The sequence below is a fragment of the Chiloscyllium plagiosum genome, unplaced genomic scaffold, assembly GCF_037043375.1.
Source record: "Chiloscyllium plagiosum isolate Xiang-an unplaced genomic scaffold, Cpla_swu_hap1 HiC_scaffold_5, whole genome shotgun sequence".
NCBI classification, from domain to species: Eukaryota; Metazoa; Chordata; class Chondrichthyes; order Orectolobiformes; family Hemiscylliidae; genus Chiloscyllium; species Chiloscyllium plagiosum.
Window position 1 is genome coordinate 86351325 of NW_028270143.1, and position 22712 is coordinate 86374036.

The window sequence follows — 22712 nt, forward strand, 5'->3', positions numbered from 1 at the left end:
ATGTCAGAGATACATCAGGTAAAGGTGGGGGCAGAATGGAAATTGGAAGAAAAGTTTTCCAGTTTAGAATGAGAGAGGGAAGCAGCACCGAGGATGTCATTGATCTACTGGAGAGAGACTTAGAGGGAGTGACCTGACTAAAATTTGAACAAGAAGTGTTCCACGTACCCCTGCAAAATGACAGGCATAACTAAGAGCCACGCGGTTCCCATGGCCACACCTTTGATCTGAAAAAGGAGTTAAAGAAGTTGTTCAATGTGAGGTCAAGCTCGGCGGGGGGGAAAAAGTTGGTTGTGGGTGGGGCTGGTTCAAACTTTCCTTCCAGGAAGAAGTTGAGATGCCTAGAGATCTCTTGGCAACCAGTGATCCACTGCCAGGGTGAAATTACTTCCCTACTTTGGTCAAAATGCACCTCTCAATTTTGACTGTAATCATCAATATCAGCAGCCATCCCACGTCAGTAACACTTTCTGGTCAGGGCAGTCACCTTTTCTGTTGCTTGGTGTCCTGCAATTAACACTTGACATAGGAGATGTCAGAATGGATGGGTTTCTTCACCTCTCTCTCCAGATGATAGAGGACTCCATTTTCTTTCAGCATTGCAACAGTCTCTGCGCCAGTTTGAATCGCCTCAACAGCTGGTGCTGAGTTGGTGGATATTGGGTCTTCCAGTATCAGTAGCTATCTTTGGAACTGCTTATTTTCGAGCGAGATGGTAAAAATGAAACATGGCTCTACCTGTCTGGATCTTCTCTGGATTTCACTCAAAAACACCTTAATTTTTAAAGGAGGGTCCCGAAGAAAATGTCATAGGGAAAGGAGGTTGGAACACTGTCTTTGACTTTGGGCATAGATATGATGTGGGCCACAGACCCCTCCAGCCTGACAGGAATAGATTCCCCCTTGTCAGTCAATGGGAATCAGCATTGCATTACATTTGCCTTAATTGCACTGGATCTGGAATCAAAATGACACAGGTTCAGCAGCCTATTGGATTTCTGTTGCTCCAGATGACATTTGAAAGTGGCTGAGTGGGTTGTCGTCTGTAAACACCCCAAACTCTGCACTGATCACAATGTCTATTAATATGTGGGAAATAGCCCACCTCAAAGCTAGCAGCTTGAGTTTCATACTGGAGTAATTCCTCATACTCCTCATACATCTCTTGTTTGACTTGAGATTGATGGGATATAAGCAATTACCACTTTTTTCTGCCTTTGAACCAGTGTCAGCACTGCTCAAAGCCAAGGAAACTGGCATTGGTTTCCAGTATAAAAATATGAGTTGGAAATTTGGGCACCTAAAGAAAAACTTCTGCTTGAGGAGAGTGCAAAAGGAGTCTTCACACTTTGGGATCCAATGCCCTGTGATGCTCTGTGAAATATGCCATGTACACACTTTCCCAAGAACTACTTCAGCATTCTTTTACTTCTTCAACAAATCACGCAGTGGAGCAGTCAACTAAGTATAGCCTTGCAAAGCTTCTTATTGTAAACAAACTTGACTAAGACATCCACGCAGTTCCCTCCACATCATGGACTCGGATCATTCCTGCACAACTCAGATGTTTTCATTAACAAGAAAAATATTACTCCTGACAATGAAGTGAGCAAGGTACTGTACTTTTGTCTGGAAGAGCTGGTACTTCTCTGGTTTGACTTGCAAGTTAAATGGCAATAAGCAGGCTAAGATTGTGTCCAGGCTTGCTAGAATCTTGAATGCTGAACTACAGTTGGATGATGTCCAGATACACAAGAAGGGACTGAACAAAAGTCACCAAAGCCTTTATCATGCTTGAAGGTTGTAGAGGTGTGTCAGAGCACAAACAGCATTCTCACTTATTTGAAAAGTTTCCTGGTGCCTGTTGAATATCCTCTTTTCAATGTCTTATTCAACAATAGTAAATGGTTATAACCATGAGCCAGAGTGCTGATATAATTTGCATCCTTGAGAACTTGCAATGCTTCGTCAATCATAGGTAAAAGGTAAGCAACCTCATGAAACTTTGCATTGACAGTTGGAACCCAGCATATTTTACCATCAAGCCAGGGGTTCAGGCCTGCTTCAACACAGGAATGCATGTCAGAAGCAGCACCAGACATACTTAAAAATAAAGTGCAAACCTGGTGAAGCTACAAAAACAGGACTAAACAGTGTAGAGAGCAAATTTTAGAGCTAAGCAATTCAACAACAAAGATCTAAAAACTTTGCCACTTCCAGTCATGAATTAAACAACTCACAGGAGGATCTCCACAAGCTCCACAAACCCCAAGCTATGAGAAAAGTGCGATTGAGTACAGGTAGGGGATATCTAACCCCTGTGTAACAGAGACCCACATGAGGGAAGAGGCATCATCAGTTCACAGTACTCAGCAAGATGCTAAATGGAAAGAAGTGAGTAATGGTTGACTCCTCCGCTTTTGTGTCAATTAGCCAATGTGTCTGCCAAATTTCACACTCACTCGAAGGCAAGTCTCCATTGCTCTACACAAAACTAAGCCTCTTGCTGAAGAACCCTCACCTCCTGTCTTTTGTGGATTGGATGGGGTCTCTTACCTGACGGCAGTTCCGGCCAAGATCTTTGAGGGTAGTCTCATTTGAAGTGATCATCCTGCCACAAATACAGACTAGCTATGATGATAGAACGGTGAGGACTGTATCTGTGCATTTGTAGTAATCCATTCCACCTGCCTCTTCACCAGAGGTCTACATTCTGTCCGCACTAACTGTTACCTCTGTAAGTTAGAATCCCGAAGAGCGTAAACAGTTCATTTGCCTTCGAGTCTGCACTGACCTTCCAAAAAGCATCCCACCCAATCCCTCTCCCTGTAACCTGCGATTCCCAAGGCTAATCCACCTCACCTGCACATCGCTGGACACTACTGGGCAATATTGCATAGCCAATCCTCCCTAAAACTGCACATTCTTGGAGTCTGGGAAGAACCGGAGCATACGGCAGTAACCCTCACACACATGGGGAGAAAGTCACCCAAGGCTGGAATCAAACTGGGCTCCTGATTCTGTGAGGCAGCAGTGTTAACCACTGAGCCATTATGCCACTGTAAACCTCACTTGCAATGACCTCTTTTCTGATCTTAAGTGTTCAACCTTTCCCCATAATCTGGGTGATGTGATTCCTCAGCAGTACTTCAAAGATCTGCTGCAGACTTCTGAATACCTATACTTCTTCCCAGCATTTCTTAAAAGGCTTTCCTGCACAGATATTCCATCATGAACTTAACTAATTCACTTCAATATATCGTAATATCTAAATGTACAAGACAATCTGTAACTAACCAGAGATACAGTAAGGATCAGTCTTACAGCAAATTATGGTCCAACATTCAATTAACTAGCTGCAGCTGCTCTCAGAGAGCTTGTGTATCCTGTTTATGAGCCGAGAAAATAAACTAACTTACTTCTTTTAAACAACAATATGTCTCTATTGGACGATATTTTTGGATAGCTAGTTGTTAAATTTAAACAAAAAATGTATTTAGAGAAGGATTAACCTATAAGTGCCCCTCAATCAACTAACTCCTGAATTCTCTGTACTCATGCAAAACTCAGTACCAAGCATTCTGTAGTTAATTACATAGTTAGCCTGATAATCTCTGTTTTCTGTGTAAGAACACGTTTTTCTTCTTCACCTGCTCCCTCTTCCAAAAGCTTGCCCTACCCAGTATAATTTCTGTGCATTCTTCTTATAATTTCATAGACTAAAAGGAATGAAAATTATTGCACTCATGTTTGGGAGAAAATGTCATTCTGAGATGAAAGCATTATAGATTTCCAGGTTTTTCCAAAAGGTCTCACAGTGGTGGACCCCAACATATCTTCAATTAGTGTTACTGCATTATTTTTAAAAAGGATATGAAATAGAACATATTGCTTAAGAGATACAAAAGTAAACACATCTCAAATGATGAGGTAATGTTAGGATCACTCACATATGATGTAGCTCATGTGTGAGTCCTGGATTATATAATACCCTGGCTGATTTTGATTGATAATCTATCTATCTTTTGGCATAGAACTGATAATCTTACAATAGTAATAAAACTAAATTATAAATCAAACTTCAAAGTTTATCTGCTGAAAACACATCTACCAAATGGTGTCCTGTTACCGAATCATGATTCAGCAAGTATTAAAAAAAACATACTTATCCTTGGAGAACTTTTAATTGAAGATTTAGGTAGATAAAGTATGCCATAAATACTTCATCCCTTATTTACCATTGGTTAATAAAGTATTTGAACTATCTCAATAAACCTTTAGAATTGCTTTTGAAATTAACAATGTACATAGATTCAACAAGACTTGGCACAATCCAATGCAAATAATAACCATGTAAACATAGCAACAAATGCTTAATTCTCATACCAGTTCATCGTTTATTAAAGTTTAATTTTATGTCAAAACAGATTTGAATTTCCAAGAATTAGGTTAAAATATTCAATCGCTTGCAACTGTCAGGTTTAACCAGAGTGTGGGTGGGAGAGTGGTGAATACTGCCATATAGTTCAGTGTTGAGATGAATGCTGCTTATAAACAGATGAACAAAGTAGGTTCAAAAACACAATGAGAAATAGTTAAATTACATCAAGTGGATTGAACAAAATAATAGCAGAGTTTAACATGGGTACACATGAAGTGCTCAGATAAAAGATAAAAGGGATAACTCTACATGAATTACATTAAAATAGCTATGGTTGAAGCTGAAAGATAACTTTAAGTCTTAGGAAACAACACTAAGCAGTGTGGGACATAAAACAGTAAAATAATTTGATGCTAAACTTCACAGACAAAACAGTAGAAAGCAAGTTAAGGGAGATAGTGTTCCAGTCAGGTGACACCTTGAATATTCCATCCAGTTCTAGTCGGTAAGAAACAAGAAAAGCACTCAAGGCATTCAAGCATTATTTAAGGGACTAGAGTTATGAGAAAAGACCAAAGGAACTTGGCTTTTCAGCAAAGCAGGAAAGTGCCTGGAATATAATCATATAAAGTTGAGACATCATGAACAGTAAAAGAAGTTAATCTAGTAAATGCTTTGAAATAAAAATGTCGGAATAGAGCTAAAGATATAGCTTCAAATTAGAAATGCTAACTTTACAGCAGTTGTCAAAACATTATTCTTCATTTACCAAATGATCATCTTCAACAATAAACTTCCAGATAGAGCAGGGAAGGAAAAAGCACTGGAAATGGACATTACAATGTGAGGCAAGAGAGGAGATTCACATTTCTTTATTAGAAATCACATTATGATTTCTTTGGAAAGATGAATCAAATTAGTTGAATGGCTTTCTTAATCCAAAATTATTTTATAACCTTGTAATATCAGCTAATACCTCAATGTCAATTTCTTTTGACATGGTTTTGGGGAGGAAAGAGTATGAGAAAACAATTTTGTTTTATGTTTTATGTTGAGCACTGTTTTTCAGAAAACTCTATGTGGTGCAAGAAACTGAACATTGAGACATGCATACTTCAGACTGCAGGTTACATTGAAACTATTTCAAATTCCAGTAGATACTGGTAAGACTGAATTGGTGAAGGGGAGGCAAGAACTTTATATTAATCCTGCATTAACCTTGTGTAAAATCTAAGACTGCTTGCTTAAAATTTAGCATTTTACTTAAAGTTACTGTTTTAAACCTAAAGTCTCTTAGTCCAAAGATGAGCAGGTCAGGTGAATTGGCCATGCTAAATTGCCCATAGTGTTAGGTGCATTAGCCAGGGGTAAATATTGGGTAGGGGAATGGGTCTGGGTGGGTTATTCTTTGGAAGGTTGGTGTGGACTTGTTGGGCTGAAGGGCCTGTTTCCATACTGTAGGGAATCTAATCTAATCTAAGACTAGAGACAGGACTGAGCAAACAAATCAAGACCTCTGCTACAGAGCAGGTGAGATCAGCCAAGTAAGTAACTGTCTTAACTGTTATTTGTAATTGCCAGTTAGCAGACAGTGATCTGAATGCCAGTAGTATAAATAAGAAAGTTATGTGCTCTGTCTCTGATGGTCTCATGCAGAGTGGTATTATGGCAGGGTTGGTGAAAAGGAGAGGAATGGATTTTTTTTCAATTTTCTTAATCTATTTATAACCTCAACATCACCAGGAATTGAAAAGTTACATGAGAGGAGTGAATTTTGAGATATTCATGGATGACAGCATTTTCTCTCTCCTTTTTCAATTCCTTCCAACTTACATCCATGATTCTTCTGACACTTTATGCTAGTTTCATAACTTCCAGTTTGTGGGCTTCAGCCACCTTCACTTCACTGTGGATATGGAATCCCTTTAATGTCCATCCCCATTTGGATGGTTTCTGCTTCTTCTTGGAAAAAAAGCCTGAACCATCCCCATTCATCACCACTCTCCTCTATGTGGCCGAGCTCATCCTCACTTTGAACAATTTTTCTTTAACTCCTTTCACTTTCTTCGGGTCAAAGGTGTGGCCATGTGTACACATATAGGCACACTGATGACTGTCTGTTTATGGAATATGTGAAAATTTCCTTGTTTCAGTCTTATTCTGGTCCCCACCCACAACTCTTTCTCTAGTACATTGATAACATCATCAGTGCTACTTTCTTCTCTTGTCTGGATTCAATTTCTGGGGATAGGCTAGCCACCAATATCCATGGCAAACTCAGTTACCATGACTCCCACAGTTACCATGACTATACGTTCTCACACCCTGCTTCCAGTAAAGACTCTATTCCATTCTCTCAGTTTCTTTGTCTCCTCTGCATTTGTTCCAATGGTGTCAGCTTCTGCAAGGGGCCTCAAAAATATCCATCTTCTTTCTCAATGGAGGATTACCCAACACCATGGTTGACAGGGCTCTCAGTCCTTTTCAATCACCTCCTGCACTTTGGCCCTCATCCCTTCTCTTCCTTCCCACAACGGTGATAGAGTCACCCTGATCCTGATTTACACCCCATCAGCATCCACAACTAAAGGATCTTCAGCTGCCATTTCTGACACTTTCAAGAGGATGCCACCACTAGACACATATTCCCCACCTTTCCCTTGTCAGCCTTCCTCAGGGATTGTTCCCTCCAGACACCCTGGTCCACTCCTCCTCTACTCTCAACACCTTCCAATGCTCCCAAACACTTTTCCATGCAATTACAAAAGGTGCTACACCTGCCCATTTACATCTTCCCTCCTCTATATCCAAGGGTCCAAACACACTTTCCAGGTCTAGCAGCAATTTACCTACATTTCACTCAATCTAGTCTACTGTGTTTGTTACTCACAATGTACTGTCCTCTCCACTGGAGAGACACAACGCAGACCAGGCAACCGCTTTGCAGAACACTGTGTTCTCTGGTAAACATCTTTGTCTCAGGTTTGCTGCAGTGCTCCAGTGAAGCTCAGCACAAGCTGGAAGAACAGCACCTCTCTTTCCACTTGGGGAGTCAACTGCCTTCAGGACTCAATATTGAGTTCAAACATTTCAGGACCTGAACACTTTCTTCCTTGTTATTAAACAACCTCCACACATCAAGCTTTGTCATCCTGTTGTCAGCTACAAATGGCTCCAATTAGCAGCAACTGATACAACCAGACTGATACCCATTTCTTTGTCTGTCGAACTGTGTTCTTTCTCTCTCTGGGTTTTATCTCCATCTCTCTTTTACACTACTCCCTCCCCTCCACCCTATCTTCAGCATATCTACCAACCTTGCCTAGCCATAAACAGTTCAGAAAACGGGTCAATGAATCCCTTTAGAGGGATGGCAGTGAAGGCAGTGCAATGTTCCTCCTGCAACATGTATGAGGTGAGGGATGCCATCGACGTCCCTGCCGATTACACTTGCAGGAAGTGCACCCATCTCCAGCTCCTCCAAGACCGTGTTAGGGAACTGGAGCTGGAGTTGGATGAACTTCGGATCATTCGGGAGGCAGAGGGGGTCATAGATCAGAGTTATAGGGAAGTAGTAACTCCAAAGATGGCAGATAGATGGGTGACAGTGAGGGGGACTGGGAGGAAGCAGCCAGTGCAGGGACCCCCTGCGGCCATTCCCCTCAAGAACAAGTATACCGTTTTGGATACTTGTGGGGGGGATGACTTACCAGGGGTAAGTAACGGGGCTCAGGTCTCTGGCACGGAGCCTGTCCCCGTTACTCAGAAGGGAAGGGTGAAGAAGAGCAGAGCAGTAGTAATTGGGGACTCGATAGTTAGGGGCACAGATAGGCGGTTTTGTGGGAACGAGAGAGACTCACGTTTGGTATGTTGCCTCCCAGGTGCAAGGGTACGTGATGTCTCTGATCGTGTTTTCCGGGTCCTGGAGGGGGAGGGGGAGCAGCCCGAAGTCGTGGTCCATATTGGCACCAACGACATAGGTAGGAGGAGTGCCGAGGATGTTAGACAGGCTTTCAGGGAGCTAGGTTGGAAGCTCAGAGTTAGAACGAACAGAGTTGTTGTCTCTGGTTTGTTACCCGTGCCACGTGATAGAGATTCGAGGAATAGGGAAAGAGAACACTTAAATGCGTGGCTACAGGGATGGTGCAGGAGGGAGGGATTCCGGTTTTTGGATAACTGGGGTTCTTTCTGGGGACGATGGGACCTCTATAAACAGGATGGTCTACACCTGAACCTGAGGGGCACCAGTATCCTTGGGGGGAGGTTTGCTAGTGCTCTTGGGGGGGGTTTAAACTAACTCTGCAGGGGCATGGGAACCCAGATTGTAGCTTCAGGGTGCAGGGCCTGGAGTGTAGGGAGGTTAGGAACATGGCATCAATTTCCAAGGAGGGTGTCTGTAAACAGGAAAGTGGCTTGAAGTGTGTATACTTCAATGCAAGAAGTATACGAAATAAGGTAGGTGAACTTGCAGCGTGGGTTGGTACCTGGGACTTCGATGTTGTGGCTATTACGGAGACATGGCTAGAACAGGGACAGGATTGGCTGTTGCAGGTTCAAGGATTTAAATGTTTTAGTAGGGTCAGAGGTGGGGGTAAAAGAGGGGGAGGTGTGGCATTGCTTGTCAAAGATAGTATTACAGTGGTGGAAAGGACGATGGATGAGGACTTGCCATCTGAGGTAGTTTGGGCTGAGGTTCGGAATAGGAAAGGTGAGGTCACCCTGTTAAGAGTCTTTTCCAGGCCTCCCAATAGTCCTAGAAACGTAGAAGAAAGGATAGGGAAGGTGATTCAGGAGATGAGTGACAGTAATAGGGTGGTGGTTATGGGGGACTTTAACTTTCCTGATATTGATTGGGAAAGCTATAGCTCAAGTTCGTTAGATGGGTCAGTGTTTGTTCAATGTGTGCAGGAGAGTTTCCTGACACAATATGTAGACAGGCCAACAAGAGGTGAGGCCATACTGGATTTGGTTCTGGGTAACGAACCTGGCCAGGTGTTAGAATTAGAGGTAGGTGAGCACTTTGGGGATAGTGACCATAATTCGGTGATTTTTACTCTCGTGATGGAGAGGGATAAGTGTGTACTACAGGGCAAGAGTTATAGCTGGGGTCAGGGAAATTATGATGCGGTGAGGCATGACTTAGGATGTGTGGCTTGGAAAAGTAGACTCCAAGGCAAGAGTGTAAATGATATGTGGAGCTTGTTCAAGGAGCAACTATTGAGTGTCCTTGATAATTATGTACCTGTCAGGCAGGGAGGAAAGGGTCGTGCGAGGGAGCCGTGGTTTAATAAGGAATTGGAATCCCTTGTTAAATGGAAGAGGGCGGCCTATCTCAAGATGAGACGTGAAGGTTCAATTGGGGCGATTGAGAGTTATAGGGTAGCCAGGAAGGACCTGAAGAGAGAGCTAAGAGCAGCAAGGAGGGGACATGAAAGGTCCTTAGTCGGTAGGATTAGGGAAAACCCTAAGGCTTTCTATAGGTATGTTAGGAATAAAAGAATGACTAGGGTAGGAATAGGTCCAGTCAAGGATAGTAGTGGGAAGTTGCGTGTGGAGGCGGAAGAGATTGGGGAGACACTGAATGAATACTTTTCTTCAGTATTTACTCAGGAACAGGGCATTGTCGTCGATGTGAATACTGAGTCACAAATAAGTAGAATGGATGGCTTTGAGGTATGTAGAGAAGAGGTGTTGGAAATCCTGGAAAAGGTGAAAATAGATAAGTCCCCTGGGCCTGATGGCATTTATCCTAGGATTCTCTGGGAAGCAAGGGAGGAGATTGCAGAGCCATTGGCCTTGATTTTTATGTCCTCTTTGTCTACAGGAGTAGTGCCAGAAGACTGGAGGATAGCAAATGTGGTTCCCTTGTTCAAAAAGGGGAGTAGGGATAACTCTAGTAACTATAGGCCGGTGAGTCTCACTTCTGTTGTGGGCAAAGTCTTAGAGAAAATTGTAAGGGATAGGATTTATGCACATCTGGATAGGAATAATGTGATCAAGGATAGTCAGCATGGTTTTGTGAAGGGCAGGTCGTGCCTCACAAACCTTATTGAATTCTTTGAAAAGGTGACGAAGGAGGTTGATGAGGGGAAAGCGGTAGATGTGGTATATATGGATTTTAGTAAGGCGTTTGATAAGGTTCCCCATGGTAGGCTACTGCAGAAAATACGGAGATATGGCATTGAGGGTGAGTTGGAGGTTTGGATTAGGAATTGGCTGGATGGAAGAAGACAGAGGGTAGTAGTTGATGGCAAAGTTTCTTCATGGAGTGCCGTCACTAGCGGTGTTCCGCAAGGATCTGCTTTGGGACCATTGCTGTTTGTCATTTTTATAAATGACCTGGAAGAGGGGTTAGAAGGTTGGGTGAGCAAGTTTGCGGATGATACGAAAGTCGGAGGAGTTGTTGACAGTGAGGAAGGATGTGGCAGGTTACAGCAGGATATAGAGAAGCTGCAGAGCTGGGCAGAAAGGTGGCAAATGGAATTCAATGTAGCTAAATGTGAGGTGATTCACTTTGGGAAGAATAACAAAAAGATGGGGTACTGGGCTAATGGTCGGATACTTGGTAGTGTGGATGAGCAGAGGGATCTTGGTGTCCATGTACACAGATCTCTGAAAGTTGCCACCCAGGTAAATAGTGCGGTGAGGAAGGCATATGGCGTACTGGCTTTTATTGGTAGAGGAATTGAGTTCCGGAGTCCTGAGGTCATGATGCAGTTGTATAAAACTCTGGTGCGGCCGCATCTGGAATATTGTGTGCAGTTTTGGTCGCCATACTATAGGAAGGATGTGGAGGCACTGGAACGGGTGCAGAGGAGGTTTACCAGGATGTTGCCTGGTATGGAAGGAAGATCGTATGAGGAAAGACTGAGACACTTGGGGCTGTTTTCATTAGAGAAAAGAAGGTTTAGGGGTGACTTGATTGAGGTGTACAAGATGATTAGGGGGTTAGATAGGGTTGACAGTGTGAACCTTTTCCCCCGTATGGAGTCGGGTATTGCAAGGGGGCATAGCTTTAAATTAAGGGGGGGTAGATATAGGACTGAAGTTAGGGGTAGGTTCTTCACTCAGCGAGTCGTAAGTTCATGGAATGCCCTGCCAGCAGCAGTGGTGGACTCTCTCTCTTTATGGGCATTTAAGCGGGCATTGGATAGGTATATGGAGGATAGTGGGTTAGTATAGGTTAGGTGGGCTTGGATCGGCGCAACATCGAGGGCCAAAGGGCCTGTACTGCGCTGTATTCTTCTATGTTCTATGTTCTATGAATCCAAAATATTAACTCTGTTTTCTCCTTCCAGATGTTGCTAAACCTTTTACATTTTCCCAGCAATTTCTGTTTTTATTGGTAATTACTGGAAGGCATCTTCCAGATGGCTATGGAGAAAGTTGAAGAAGGTAGAGGAATATCTAACAAACCAAGAATGCACAGCACTGTTGCTGCTTCTGGTGCAACAATCTGATCTTCCTGACACCTGTTTGATCAATGATGCTAAAAGCTCTCATTCAAACTAAAAATCAACACTACAACTTTGGTCCAATAGACTAATGGACCAAAAAAAAACTTACTGGGGAAGTGATACAATATTACAAATGATGTAATAGCAGAGCATTTAGAAACAGATAAACAATCAAGCAGAATCAGCATAGCCTCTTGAAGGGGAAATCATGCCTGACAATTTTATTTCAATTGTTTGAGGTATCATTCAGTGCAGATAGAGGGGAGCTAACAGATGTACTACATGTGGATTCCCAAAAGACAATTGTAAAGTACTGTGCATAAAGCTACTTAATAAGACAAGAGCACATGGGGGTGGCTTAGTGGCTAGCACTGCTGCCTCACAGTGCCAAGGAACTGGGGGTTTGATTCCCATCTCAGGTGACTGTGTGGAGTTTGCACATTCTCCCCATGTCTGCGTGGGTTTACTCCAGGTGCTCTGACCTCCTCCCACAATCAAAGATGTGCAAGTTGGATGAATTGGTCATGCTAAATTGCCCATAGTGTTCAGGGCGAGGTGCATTAGTCAGGGGTAAATATAGGGTAGGGGAATGGGTCTGGGTGTGTTATTCTTTGGAGGTTGGTGTGGACTTGTTGGGCCGAAAGGTCTGTTTCCACACTTTTGGGATTCTATTCTATTTTATGACAATGTGTACGGGGTAGTTTATTACCATGAATAGAGGATTGGCAGACACCAAACAACTCCACTGCCCTGTGGTCAAACGTTTAAATCCCCACAGGGACGTGCAAATCCTGGGCCTCCTCCAACACCAAATCAAAGCCTCCAGCCAACTGGAGTAAAAACACCTCATCTTCTGCCTCAGGACCTAAAACCACATGGCATCAATATTGACCACCAGTTTCCAAATCTCCCTATCCCCAACTTCATCCCAGGTCCAACACTCCAACTTGGCACCACTCTCTTGATCTGACCTACCTGTTCACCTCCCTTCCCACCTATCCACTCCACCTTCCCCACCAACCTATCGTAATCATCTCCCACCTGCATTCACCTATTGCCATATTGCCTTCCCACTAGTCTAACCCCGAACCCCCATTTATCCCTCAGTCTCCTTCCCCTCCCCACCCCCACATTCCTGATAAAGGGCTTAGGCCTGAAACGTCGACTCTCCTGTTCCTCGGATGCTGCCTGACCTACTGTGCTTTTTCCAGCACCACATTTTTTGACTCGAACTAATACAAGGCAGAGGGTTAAGTTAAAGGCATTAGCAGGATGGCAACTAATGGAGTGTGACAGGGACCAGTGTTGAAACCACAATTTATGTATTAATGACTTGGATGACTGAAGTGCATTGAGAAAGTTAGGACTTACTGGTGCTGGAGATCAGAGTCGAGAGTGTGGTGCTGGAAAAGCACAGAATGTCAGGCAGCATCAAAGCAACAGGAGAATTGATGTTTTGGGCATAAGCCCTTCGTCCTGCTCCTTTTATCCTGCCTGACCTGCTGTGCTTTTCCAGCACCACACTCTTGACTGAAGTGCATGTAACATTGCAAAGTTTGCAGTTGACACAAAAGTAGATAGGAAGGCAAGTAATGAAGATTTTACAAGGATTCTACAGAGGACAATGGACAAACTAAGTGAGAGGGCAAAAACTTGGAAGATGGAATATAATGTGGGAAAATGTGATGTTATTTACATTGGTGTGAAAATAAAATAACTGAATATTATTCAAATTGGGAAAGAATGCAGAAAGCTGCAGCAAGGAGGAACAGGGAGGTCCTCATGCATGAATCAGATGCACATGACAGAAAGATTGCCTGGGTGGTTGACTTCAAGGAGAAAGGATCCTATAAATGGATTGGTCAGGTAGGCAGGTCAGTGGCAGATGGAATTTAACTCTATAAACATGAGGTGATGCATTTTCAAAGAAGGATCAAGACAAGGGAGTATTTAACGAATGGCAGGACATTAGGAAACTCAGAAGAACAGAGGGATCTTCGGATGCTTATTCACAGATCACTGAAGGCAGCAGAGCAGGTTAATAGGTTAATTAAGAAGCCATAAGAAAAACTTGCCTTTACTAATCATGGCATAGATTACAGGAGCTATACAGGACTTTGATTAGGCCACAACTGGAGTATGGTATGCAGTTCTAGTCAACACACTATAGGAAGGATGTGATTGAACAGAAGGGGTTGCAAATGAAATTCACCAATTTGCTGTCTGGAATGGAGAATTTTAGCTATGAAGGGAGGCTAGATAAACTCAGGTTGCTTTCTTTGGAGAAGAGAAGGCTGAGGTGAGAACATGATAGAGGTGTAAACAATTATGAGGGGAATGGACAGAGTGAATAGAAAGTAGCTTTTTCCCCTTAGTCATACAGTCAATAACAAAGCAACATAATTTTAAAGTGAAAGGCAGGAAGTTTAGAGGGAATTTGGGAAAAATTGTTTTCAAACAAAGGGTGGTGGGATTCTGGAATGCACTGTCTGGGGGGGTAATTGAGGTAGGAAACCTCACAACCACTAAAAAGTACTTAGGTGAACATTTGAAGTGTCATAACATTCAAGGCTATGAGCCTAGTGCAGGAAAGTGAGACTTGTGTAGAAAGTGGTGCATTTTAGGCATTCAAATTCAATGGGTCAAAGGACCTCTTCTATTCTGCATGATTCTATGAATCACAAAAGTCAAATTCAGCAGTTAATAGGGAAGGCAAATGGAATATTGACCCTTATTTCAAACAGAATAAAGTATAAAAGTGGGGAGGTTTTGCTAAAACTATACAAGGCACTAATCAGACCATAGTATGAACAGCTTTGGTCCCTTATCTTAGGAAAGATATATTAACATTGAGGCAGTCCAGGCAAGATTTACCAGGTTGATCCTGGGCAAATTGGGAGTTTCATATGAGGCTAGGTTCAGTGAGTTGGGCTTGTATTCATTATAGTTGAGAAGCATGAGAAGAGACTTTATTTAAAATTAAGATTCTTAAGGAACTTGACAGGGTACATGCAGAGAGATTGTTTCCCTTTGTGGGAGAGTCTAGGACCAAAAGGCCTAGTCTCGGAGTAAGGAGGTGCCAATTTAAGACAGGAAGAGGACTTTTTTTTCTCTGAGTGAATGTACAGATTAAAATATGGACAAGCCTAAAGTGCTTTTAATCTGTTTTGAGGATGTTTACTGATCACCTTCATATAGAAATTTACACAAGGCTTGGTTTACATGAACAGCTTTCTAGTATTCAATTTCAAAATGAAACTTATATACTAATCTAAGACGCAACTATATAGATATAAATGGAATCATGCATAGACATCTTGCAAATAATATAAAATTGACTGCAATGTTCTAACCTACAATTCCATTAATGCAATAATCAAGGCAACTGATGTAATTCAATAGTTTACTCACCATATGTTCCCTTTTGGATTTTTCAGCTTCCAGTTGTTTTCTCAAATAATCTTCAGATTTAATCAACTACAATCAGAGAACAAGGTAAATGAGTACTTAATCATCCAACATAGGAAAGTAAAATAGCTATAATCTTATTTAATCCCAACATATTTATTGACCGGACACCTATATTTTAATGGCATTGCATGAATATACACACAGTTGTGTTTATTATCGTCACATATTTTACTTAAACACAAAGATAGTTATTTGATTAATATAACAAAGCAAACTTTTTTGTATCTATAAAGACATAATTTCCTATCTAACATGTTTGTGACTTGCTATTGTTCAAAGATATATAATATACTTCTTTTAAGGTGAATCAAAGAGGAAGTTATTTTATATTTATTGAAAATGTACCTTTCTCAGTTTGCTTTCATTTTTTTCACTTTGCTCTTTCAGCATTTGAAGCTCCTTCTCTGAAAACAAAGAGGAAAGCAGACTGTGAAAATCAGATCTTCAGATGCCTGTGTTACTTCTTAATGCTGAAGGTCAGACTTCATAGCCTACTGGAATCCACGTTGGATGGAGGACCTAGCAGGATTCTAACCCTAAACACTACCCTTGACCTTCATTGCTTTGCCCCTGCTGTTTAGCCGGCTGGTCTAATGGATATTAGGTAGTAGTTCAAGGGCCAAGTGTGGCTGTGTGCCCAACCTATGAATGTTGTATTCTGTTAGTCACAGCCAATACAAAGTGGTTTAGCAGGTGGTTCTTTAGCTGCTCAATGCAATTCTTATCAAAAGCAAGACACACCATTAAATTAGCTCACAGACAACAATAAGTAATAAGGTATCTGTCAAATACAACTTAATATTTTCTTGTGCTGCATTTAATCAATTAAAGAAGAAAGAACATGTTTGTGGTTTTCAATTGAATGGAGTGAAACGCTACGTTAATGTGTTTGTGGAAACCATGCAACAATACATTGCAATTAAACAGGAACGCATATCACAACTATTCAATCAAAATGAAATGCACATGAAGTGAGCTGTCCAAATTACCTTCTGGATGAACAGGGCTCTTGTGGCACAGTGGCTGTGCCTCTACTCTGAGCCAGGAGATTTGGGTGCAAGACTCACAAACTCCAGAGGTGTTTCATAACATGCCTCAACAGGTTGATTAAGAATACTTGCATGAATAAAGAGCTTCATCAGCTCTCAAATGTTTGGGGAAACAACTAAGAGAAAGAAACTGTTGAACTTCCCATTGGTACCACCTTAGTTAGGGGCTATGCCTTTTCATCCAATTCACTGAAATAAACTGAGTTGCTTAGGAATAGTTAATAATTCCACTCTGTTAGTTTATCACTTATGTTCTTAATTCTAGGGGTGTGGGGGTAGAACATTTTCAGACAAGTAAAGAATATATGTGAGAAGTTAAAAATTCATGAAAACCATATACAAACATTTTTCTAAACTAGGCTAAGATAATAATAACTAAGAATACTTTTTATATCAGCTTGTGTATGATAACTATGTTTTAGTACCTAGGAAGAAAGGCAATCTAAGTAATGACAGCACAGATAAAATAAAACAATTACCATGTGTAAACGTTAGCACCTGCATCATTTGCGTGGCAAACATAACACCTGTTGAATATTTACTTCCTCAAAACACACTCATAAAAATATGCACCTTGCAATTACCTTATCCAGAACAAGTAGAATATAATTTTTCATATTCCTGTATGACAATCCATGACATCCTCAGATAAATTGAATTCAAGTGAAAGATCTCTCAAATAAATAGAGTTTCTGCATTATAGTTTATTTTGTATTTTTTAAAAATACCTAAATCTTTTAATTGCATTTCATTCAAATTAATGGTTTCCGACATCTTTTCGGCATTCTTCTTCACTAAGTAAATTTGATCCTTCAGTTCTTCATTTTCTTGAACAAGTTGATCTCTCTCAAACTCATCCTTGAAGTCCATATTGAGCTGCAAAATCACATAAATCTTTTGTCAGAACAAAAAACAGAAAGCTGAAATGGCAAGCTGTGTAGCCAATATGAAAATTATTCCACAACAGAGCTGTCATCCAACATTCTGGCTTTTATGAATCATTTGGAATATGAATAGCAAACAACACAAAAAAAAGAGAACTGTGCAGAGGGGAAAAAAAAGTAGACCCCTCCAAAACCGAATCTTGGTAAAAAGCTAGTAGTACATTACATACAAAGACAATAATTCATGGGGACATTTTATTGATGAGAATAATACATATCATACTGTTTGCGTGCCCTCATCATTCAGGTCTATGTATTGTGGAAGCTGTGTCCAGGCAGGCAGCTGTGGCCCATCCACCCACATCCCCCCTTGTGCTCGAGGACTGCTGTCCGTAACTAGGCAGGCAGGGTAGTGTGTAGCCGGACAACACCAGGGGTGGCAGAGCGCAAAGCTAAGGAGGGGGCTTGTTGCCATTGTTGCCATTCCTCACTGACAGTACTGCCACAGTCATAAAGAGCACGTCACATGTCAAAGTAGTGAAGTTTTCAGGCTTGAAGCCGCATGGAGTCCATCAGGTCTGCTGATATATACACAGTTGGTTTTCTACTTTGTGATGGAACCACCCGGAGATAATTCATATTCTGAACATTAACATGGCTTTGCATGCCTGTCACGCATAGGCTGTGCAGGCGGGTTGATGCTATTGAACGCTTCTCTTTAATTTATAGAAACACCAGTTTTACTGTTCACCAGTGTAATTTATTTTTGGAAATAAGCAATTAGAGCAATTGTTTATGAGTATCATTTTATCAAAGTAATTTCAATTTGGTAATTTTTGCATTTTCATTTAAAGTAGCTTATTGAAAAGTAATCACTATTACACTTGCTAGCTTACATTCATAGAAATGGTTTGAGTCAAATAGGCAGTCTTGGTAGTATAGAAAATATATGTATAAAACAACTCCTTTGAATATAAAGTGTTTGAGATGTACTCAATAAGATATAATACAAAAATCTTCTATCATTTGTTATTAATGGGTTACAGCAATGCTTTATTTGGATATGCAGTTCTACACCATTACAGCATCTCTGTGAAGTCTGGATTAAAAGTTAATTTGGCAAGAAAATATTTGAGAAGCCCTTGCAGAAATATATATTAAATATTTTAAATACTTGACCTTATACTAAAATAACTTGTACAAATTACAATGAAATATTCACACTGGATAAGTAACTGTTCGTCGAGAGATAAAGGTAACTGTTTCTTTCGAAACTGCCAAAAAAACTGCTGACATTATTATCTTTCCAGTTTTGATTTATCCTTTGAGCAGTTAACATTTACCTCTAGCTCCACCACCTGTTGAAGTTATGGATTGCAAATAATTAACTATTCAAGTCTCCTGCCGCAATGAGGACACTCATTAGCAAGACAAACAAAGGGACGGTTTTCAGTTGCTGCAGTCATCTGTCACATTTTGAGTGGCAGGTTTTGTGCTGGTGTTCTCTGCCATCTGCCCCCAGCAGCAGTCCTGAGCTTCAAAAAACGCAAGGAACTTGCAATGTACAACAGTGAAGGAAAAAGACTTCAGCAAGAAACTATTTCACTCGAGCTAATTACAGATTCCGATTAAAGACTACTAACATTTAATTACTAGTTTGTGTTGGCATTAATTTGAAAGTAATGAGGTGTAAATACAGTATGGTTCATAAATACTTATCTACTCAACAACACCATAACTCAAAAAAAGCAAATTACTATAGATGTTGTGCTGCGGAACTGAAATAAAAACAATAACTCTGCGTCTGGCAGCATCTATTAGGAGTGAAGCAAGGTTCACGTGTCAAGTCCCAATTGAAAGTCAACTGCAATCCCATGAGTCTGAAACTACATGCAGACCAGATTAGGTAAGGGTGGCAGGTACCTTCCCTAAAGCATATTAGTAAACAAATGAGTTTTTCCAAAAATTGGCAATAGTTTCATGGTTATCATTACACTCTTAATTCCAGATTTTTATTGAATTCAAATTTATGGGATTCATACCGAGATCACCAAGACATTATCTGTGTCACTGAATTAATAATCTAGTGGTAGTTGCGCTAAGCCATCATCACCTCTGTGTCAGGTCTTGTCAAATGTAGATTAAAACCACTATGACAATTGTAATCCTTTCTTACACACTGATATTATTTCTTGATTTATACTTTGTCGTATTGTGAGGTAATTGTTTGGGGGTTGAGAGACAACCACAGCTCGTGACTTATTTCCCTTGCTATTCCTTATTTTTACCTTCATACCATGATCTATTGCACCTATATCACAACACATGACTAAGGTGGTGCTACCGTACCTCCTTTTTCTTTATGACTATTCGAGATGTCGGGTTGCTCGCTGAGCTAGAAGGTTCGTTTTCAGATGTTTCATCATCATATCGGGTAACATAATCAGTGAGCCTCCAGATGAAGCACTGGTGGCATGGTCTGCTTCTATTTATGTATTTAGGTTTCCTTGGGTTGGTGACGTCATTTCCTGTAGTGATGTAATTTCATGTGGTGATGTTTTTTCCTCTTATTTTATTCAGGGGTTGGTAAATGGGATCCAAATCAATGACATGAGTTTTGTAAATGACATTAGTTTTGCTTGTTGAATACCTTGCAAGAACTGTAACAAACACTACATTGGACAAACAGGTAGAAAACTAGCCACCAGGATACATGAACATCAGCTAGCCACAAAAAGACATGACCCACTCTCACTAGAATTCCTTACATACAGATGAGGAAGGACACCACTTTGACTGGGATAACACATCCATTCTAGGACAAGCCAAAGAGAAAAATGCATAAGAATTCCTAGAAGCATGGCATTCCAACCGGAACTCTATCAATAAACACATTAACATGGATCCCATTTACCATCCCCAAGAAAAAGAACAGGAAATGACATCACCACAGGAAATGGTGTCACCACAGGAAATAATGTCACCAATCCAAGGAAACCTAAACACATAAATAGAAAGCAGGCCATGCCACCAGTATTTCATCCGGAGACTCACTGATGATGTTAGCTAGTATGGTGATGAAACATATGAAAACGAACCTTCTAGCTCAGCGAGCAAACCTACATCCAGAACCTCAACTTGAGCTACAAATCTTTTCAAAACTCGCTTATGCCTATTCTTCTGGAACATCAAAACCATTGAATATTGAGCTCCTGGCCTTGGTCATCCTGTAACCATATCTTTGTAATAGTTATTAAGTCACGTTAATTTAGTTCAGTTTGTGCTGTCAACTTACCTATCTTGTTACAAATTCTTTGTGCTGTTTTCTATGATGACTTTCACTTATTCTGGTTTGAATTTCTGCTACACTTCTGTTTATATTTTCTGCCACTTTCTATCCAACTTTATCATTTGCCTCTTTACCACCCTCCACCTCTGCTCCCTCATTTAATTTGGATTCTTAAAACATCCCTTCACTGAACCCTCCGGTTCACTAATTAGTTTAATGACCTATCTACGACCCTAGTTCTAACAATTCACCAGGACACTGGTCCCAACATAGATGAAATGAACCCCGTCCGATCAGAACACTCTATTTCCAGAACTGCTGTCAGGGCCTCATAAGTTGTAACTTTTTTCTTCCACTTCAATATTTTACCTTTCTAATCTTATTTACCTTATGCCAATTTTTATGTGCCTTAAGTGGGAATTTGGAGATCATTATCTCTGTGCTTCTGTTTTTTAATTTACCCCTCAATTGCCCTTAGTCCGCCAGCAGAAACTCTTTCTTAATCCTCCCTGTGTTGTTGGTACCAATGCAGACCTTCCCCATCCAACTCTAAGTTCATCTCCAGATCAGAAGAGACATTCTTAAGCAGATAGGCAACAGAATCTTTGGAACTCTGTCTGCTGCAGAGAACAGTATCTCTAACTATGATATCCCCTATTATTACTAAATTTCTCTTTTTTCTTCCCAATTTTATTCATATATAAGGAGCAAGAGGGTAACTAGAGAAAGGATTGGCCCACTCAAGGACAAAAGAGGAAAGATATGCATAGAGTCAGACAAAATGTGTGAGATTCTTAATGAGTACTTTGCATTGGTATTCACCGAGGAGAGGGACATGGTGGATGTTGAGGTTAGGGATAGCTGTTGATTACTCTAGGTCAAGTTGGCATAAGGAGGGAGGAAGTGTTGGGTATTCTAAAAGGCATTAAGGTGGATAAGTCTCCAGGTCTGGATAGGATCTATCCCAGGTTAATGAGGGAAGCGAGAAAAGAAATAGCTGGCGCCTTAACAAATGTCATTGTAGCCTTCCTGAACATGGGTGAGGTCCCGGAGGACTGAACAGTTGCTAATGTTGTCCTCTTGTTTAAGAAGGGTAGCAGAGATGATTCAGGTAATTACAGACCTGTGAGCCTGATGTTATAGAGTCATAGAGATGCACAGCATGGAAACAGACCTTTTGGTCAAACCTGTCCATGACGACCAGATAGCCGAACCCAATCTAGACCCACCTGCCATTACCCGGCCCATATCCCTCCAAACCCTTCCTATTCATATACCCATCCAAATGCCTTTTAAATGTTGCAGTTGTACCAGCCTCCACCACTTCCTCTGGCAATATTCCAACAGTTGCCTAACCAATGTCCTGTACAGCTGCAACATGATGTCCCAACTCCTGTACTCAATACTCTGACCAATAAAAGAAAGCACACCAGAAGCCTTCTTCACTATCCTATCTACCTGCGACTCCACTTTCAAGGAGCTATGAACTTGCACTCCAAGGTCTCTTTGATCAGCAACACTCTCTAGGACCTTACCATTAAGTGTATAAGTCCTGCTAAGATTTGCTTTCCCAAAATACAGCACCTTGTATTTATCTGAATTAAACTCCATCTGCCACTTCTCGACCCATTGGCCCATCTGATCAAGATCCTGTTATAATCTGAGGTAACCTTCTTCGCTGTCCACTACACTTGCAATTTTGATGTCATCTGCAAATTTACTAACTATACCTCTTATGCTCGCATCCAAATCATTTATATAAATGACAAAAAGTAGAGGACCCAGCACCAATCCTTGTGGTACTCCATTAGTGTCAGGCCTCCAGTCTGAAAAACAACTCTCCACCACCCTCTGTCTTCTAACTTTGAGCCAATTCTGTATCCAAATGGCTAGTTCTCTCTCTATTCCATGAGATCTAACCTTGCTAACCAGTTTCCCATTTGGCAGCACGGTGGCACAGTGGTTAGCACTGCTGCCTCACAGCACCAGAGACCCGGGTTCAATTCCCACCTCAGGCGACTGACTGTGTGGAGTTTGCACGTTCTCCCCGTGTCTGCGTGGGTTTCCTCCGGGTGCTCCGGTTTCCTCCCACAGTCCAAAGATGTGCAGGTCAGGTGAATTGGCCATGCTAAATTGCCCGTAGTGTTAGGTAAGGGGTAAATGTAAGGGTATGGGTGGGTT

The 22712-nt window shown here is 41.2% G+C and overlaps 2 protein-coding genes across 23 annotated transcripts in view; one reads left to right on the plus strand and one right to left on the minus strand.

Annotated features, from left to right (window-relative positions):
* ptf1a (pancreas associated transcription factor 1a) overlaps positions 1-16153 on the plus strand; it is a 187563-nt gene extending 171410 nt beyond the window's left edge. For 10 of the 11 annotated variants that reach the window (XM_087987422.1, XM_087987414.1, XM_087987415.1 and 7 more), the window contains 2 exons: positions 15276-15333; positions 15697-16153. The gene's annotated coding sequence lies outside the window, so the exon portion shown is untranslated. Of the gene's footprint in view, positions 1-5450; positions 5545-15275; positions 15334-15696 lie in introns of all 11 variants that reach the window. The other variant, XM_087987413.1, reaches the window with a different exon arrangement.
* Positions 1-22712, minus strand: part of LOC122550035 (uncharacterized) — a 342505-nt gene that overhangs the window by 161560 nt on the left and 158233 nt on the right. For all 12 annotated transcript variants that reach the window (XM_087987408.1, XM_087987404.1, XM_043690454.2 and 9 more), the window contains 3 exons: positions 17087-17234; positions 15655-15713; positions 15250-15315 (listed from right to left, as the gene is read on the minus strand). In XM_087987408.1, coding sequence (XP_087843534.1) covers positions 15250-15315; positions 15655-15713; positions 17087-17234 — 273 coding nt within the window. The remainder of the gene's footprint in view (positions 1-15249; positions 15316-15654; positions 15714-17086; positions 17235-22712) is intronic.